General features: G+C 31.7%; 1 protein-coding gene across 1 annotated transcript; it reads left to right on the top strand.

The window, feature by feature from the left end:
- The first annotated feature begins 609 nt into the window (after nucleotides 1-609).
- Nucleotides 610-2,783, top strand: LOC120074012 (NAC domain-containing protein 87). Its single transcript, XM_039026974.1, has 3 exons — nucleotides 610-917; nucleotides 1,354-1,637; nucleotides 1,859-2,783. Exons 1-3 carry the CDS (start codon nucleotides 746-748, stop codon nucleotides 2,390-2,392), a joined length of 990 nt encoding a protein of 329 aa, XP_038882902.1. The 5' UTR covers nucleotides 610-745; the 3' UTR covers nucleotides 2,393-2,783.
- The last annotated feature ends 1,182 nt before the right edge of the window (nucleotides 2,784-3,965 follow it).

The following is a 3,965-nucleotide window of genomic DNA, read 5'->3' as shown; positions in this document are numbered from 1 at the left end:
ACAATATGTGAAAATGAGTAATTCAATCTCTGACTTTAAAGTTGATAATATCAATATTATGCCACTTTTTTTTAAATTACAAATGAGAGGTAAGGGGATTGGAACCATAGATCTCTTAATCCTCAACGCATACAAATGTCAATTGAACTAAGTTCTTGTTGATATCAACATTATGGCAGTTGAGTAAACTCATTTCGGTGACAAAGAAAATTATTAACGTCTTGATCAATTGAACCATTAGCAAATCAATGAAATAACATTTATATAATTTTTTTTTAAAATTTTAGTTCATTAATTGAGACTAGAATTGAACAAGCTAGAAAGTATGAAAGGGTATTAATTTATTTAAATTATACGTGAAAAACTAGAGTTTACATTACACAAGATTAACGCGTAAATCGAAACGCCGATTAAGGTAAGAAATTGTAGCTAATCAAAACCAATCATAAGAGAGGGAGAACGACGTCATAAATAAATAAAATATCAATAACATAATTGGAGAAAAATAAAATAAGATAAAATATTAAAAAAAAACAAAAACAAATTTAATACTAACTCCCAATTCAAAGCTTCCCTTGAAATCTTCCTTGAGGGCCACGGAACCTTCATTATTTAAGCCTCTCCCCTCTCCCCTGTATATACTTTTATAGTTTTATTCAATAATCTCTCTCCCAATTTCCGATCAAATCTCTCCGCCGTCTCTTCACCGGAGCTTAACATTTTCGATCATTTTTTTTCTTTTTTCATGGAAGAACCACCGCTGACCGCCGTGAATTTGCCTCCCGGATTTAGATTCCACCCCACAGATGAGGAGATCGTCACTTATTACCTTGCTAAGAAGATCGTCGACGCCGCCTTCACTGCCACCGCCATCGGAGAAGCTGACTTGAACAAGTGTGAACCTTGGGATCTGCCTCGTAAGTAAATTTCATCAATTTTTATTTTCTTTATCAAATCAAAATATACCGTATTTATTATAATTTCTATAGTTTGAAACTTGTTCTATTTCGTTATTATACTTTCAAATCCTTAAATTTCATCTTTCATCTCGAACTTTTTTCTTCCTCTTCTTTTAATTTTTTTATTAAATTAAATTTTACTGTATTTCATCTCTAAACTTTGAGACTTATTCTCTTTTGTTGTCTTTGAAATTTTGAGAAATATGTTTTTTTTTTGTGTGTTAATTTTACTTTTATTCTTTCTTCTTCTTCAATGAAGATTTTTTTTCTCAAATTAATTTTAAAAAAACCAAAATTCAAGTTAGGGACAAACAAATAAAAAATCTCGAAACATATAGGGGCAAAATGGGTATTTTGAATTTTTGGTCAGACGTTTTTGTGTATGGGTTTGCAGAGAAGGCTAAGATGGGAGAAAAGGAATGGTACTTTTTCTGCCAAAGGGATCGGAAGTATCCGACCGGGATGAGAACGAACCGGGCGACTCAGACCGGTTATTGGAAGGCGACCGGAAAAGACCGAGAGATTTTCAAGGGAAAGTCGGTTCTTGCCGGTATGAAGAAAACGCTGGTTTTTTACAAAGGAAGAGCTCCCAAAGGTGAAAAGACCAATTGGGTCATGCATGAATTTCGACTCGAGCCTAAATTTTCTCACTTTCTTCGTCTTCCTAAGCCCCTTAAGGTAATTTACTCCCTTTAAATTCTATTTTTATACTTTTTTTTTTAATTTTTTATTGATGAATTAGGGAGAGAATTCAATTTATGTAGCTCGATTAATAATACATGCATGCACTCAAAACATTTTGGAAATTTAATTACTGAAATGAAAAAAAAGAAAAATTTTAAATTTGATATTTGGTAATTGCTTAAATTCTTCCTCATGAATTCGAATTTGATTTATAGGACGATTGGGTCGTTTGTCGGGTTTTTCACAAGAACCCCACGACATTGGCAACACCGATGAGAAGGATTCAAACTTCTGACTTCTCTTCTTCTCTTCCACCTCTAATGGATCCTGCCGTTGATCCTATTTCGATCGATGGTGGATTTGATGATTACGAAGCCAAGTGTAGGCTGCCGGGACCATCCGATTATTACTTGAAGTACGTCTCAACTAGTACAAATAATCACTATCGTTATTGCCAACCGGCAGCAACACTTCCATTGCCGCCGACGAATGCCGCAACAACAATGATTCCGACAATGAACTCGCTCCCATTGTCAGTTCCTGACGACGGATTCTTCTCGTTCGATCAACTAGTTGCTAGTGGGACAACGTCATCCGTAACACCACCGCCAACGACGGAGTGCAAAATGGAAAAGGTTTCGTGGTCGATGATGAGCGGTGTGACACAGGCCGACGTATCGCCGTCGATCGAAAATAGCAGTTACGAGGCGGACGACATGGCGGATCTGGAGTTGTGGGACTACTACTGATAATTGAAAGTAGCTGTGTGTGATGAGCAATGGCAATGCTTTCTTTTAAATTGGCATTTCCCATATACATTGAAGAATTATTGTTCATGTGATTGCTGCACTACATGAACAATATTTGAACAACTGATTAATTAATTGCTTTCTAATTAATTTTATTGTTCTTTTTTAGATTCTAATTCTTCTGTTAATTAATAGTCTTTTTTTGGGAAGGAATATTTAGAAGAACTTTTAATGGGTTTGGTTTGTGGATTGTAATTGATATATGTAGCAATGTAACATTGTATAGAGTTCTCTCTTTAATTTTTTTCCCCTTCCCTTTTAGAGAACTATTGTAATTTTTGTGTAATAAATATGATATAGAAAAATTATATACACATGATGTTTCTTATTTCTTTTGATATATTCAAACTTTATTTTCTAGTCTTGTTGTGAGGGAAAATTTTCAAATCAATAATATTTGTTTTCTCCATTTTTTTTTGACTTCAATATTAACGAAAATTCCATACTGTTTTTTTTCTTTCTATAAAGACATACAACATAGAGTCGACTCAAAAGAAGGGGGAAAAAAAATAAATTGTGTGAAGTCTATATTGGTTATACGTCTAAATTGTGTGAATTAATAAAATCAAATAATCTATCTAAATGTCGCTTAATGGTGACAAATGGACGGAGTAGCTCACTCCCACAATCTTTTGTATTTAAAAATATGTAAATGAATGTAATTAATAGATACTATATAATATCAAAATAATTAAATTATATGTTTAGTTTCGACATTTTCAAATCTCGCTTTAAATAATGTGTCCTTTAACTTTTAATTTTGTGTTTAATAGACATATTCAAAACATTTAAGAGTTAACATATCCATTTGATATAAAACTGATTTTGTATCTAAAAGACCATAGAATTTCGGTTTATCATCTAATATGTCTATAATTTTTTTGTAAATGTTGAATAGGTCTAGTAACATTATTGCGAATTTGAAATTTTAGAGTTTTGATAGATAGTATTGAAAGATTAAGAACCATACTGATACTTTTTGAGTTTTAGTTGATGTAAGATTGAAAGTTTAGAGATCTATTAAATACTAAGGTTGACCAAATAAATACGAAGTGGAAAATTAAAAGGGCTAAATTGTAATTTAACCCATGAAAATTTTCATTCTAAATTTTTGCTAAAAGTACATGGAAAAGTGAATTGGTCATGCCTTAAAACAAGTGATCACATAGGTTGGAAATCTCCTCTTATTTGAAGTGTAATATTCTAAAAAGAAACAAAAAGAGCTAATACTATTTTAATCGCAATTATATGCTTAAGAAACATTTAAAGAAAGCCTTATAAATTCAGATATTTTGGTTTTCAAATATTTATTCTTTTAAGTAAGACTTCCAACCAGTCAAAATGAATCTCTGCTCTTTTTTTTCAATAAAGAGAATACGAAACAATTACCAAATAAGGTTTTTTTTTCTTTCTTATTAAAAAAAGCAAAAAGTAAGAAATAAAAAACAGAAATAGAAGAATAATAAATACAAATTACGAAGAGAGAGCGTTATTAAAAAGATTCGATCAACAC

The sequence above is a fragment of the Benincasa hispida genome, chromosome 3, assembly GCF_009727055.1.
Source record: "Benincasa hispida cultivar B227 chromosome 3, ASM972705v1, whole genome shotgun sequence".
NCBI classification, from domain to species: Eukaryota; Viridiplantae; Streptophyta; class Magnoliopsida; order Cucurbitales; family Cucurbitaceae; genus Benincasa; species Benincasa hispida.
This window is presented reverse-complemented; position numbering and strand designations above follow the sequence as displayed.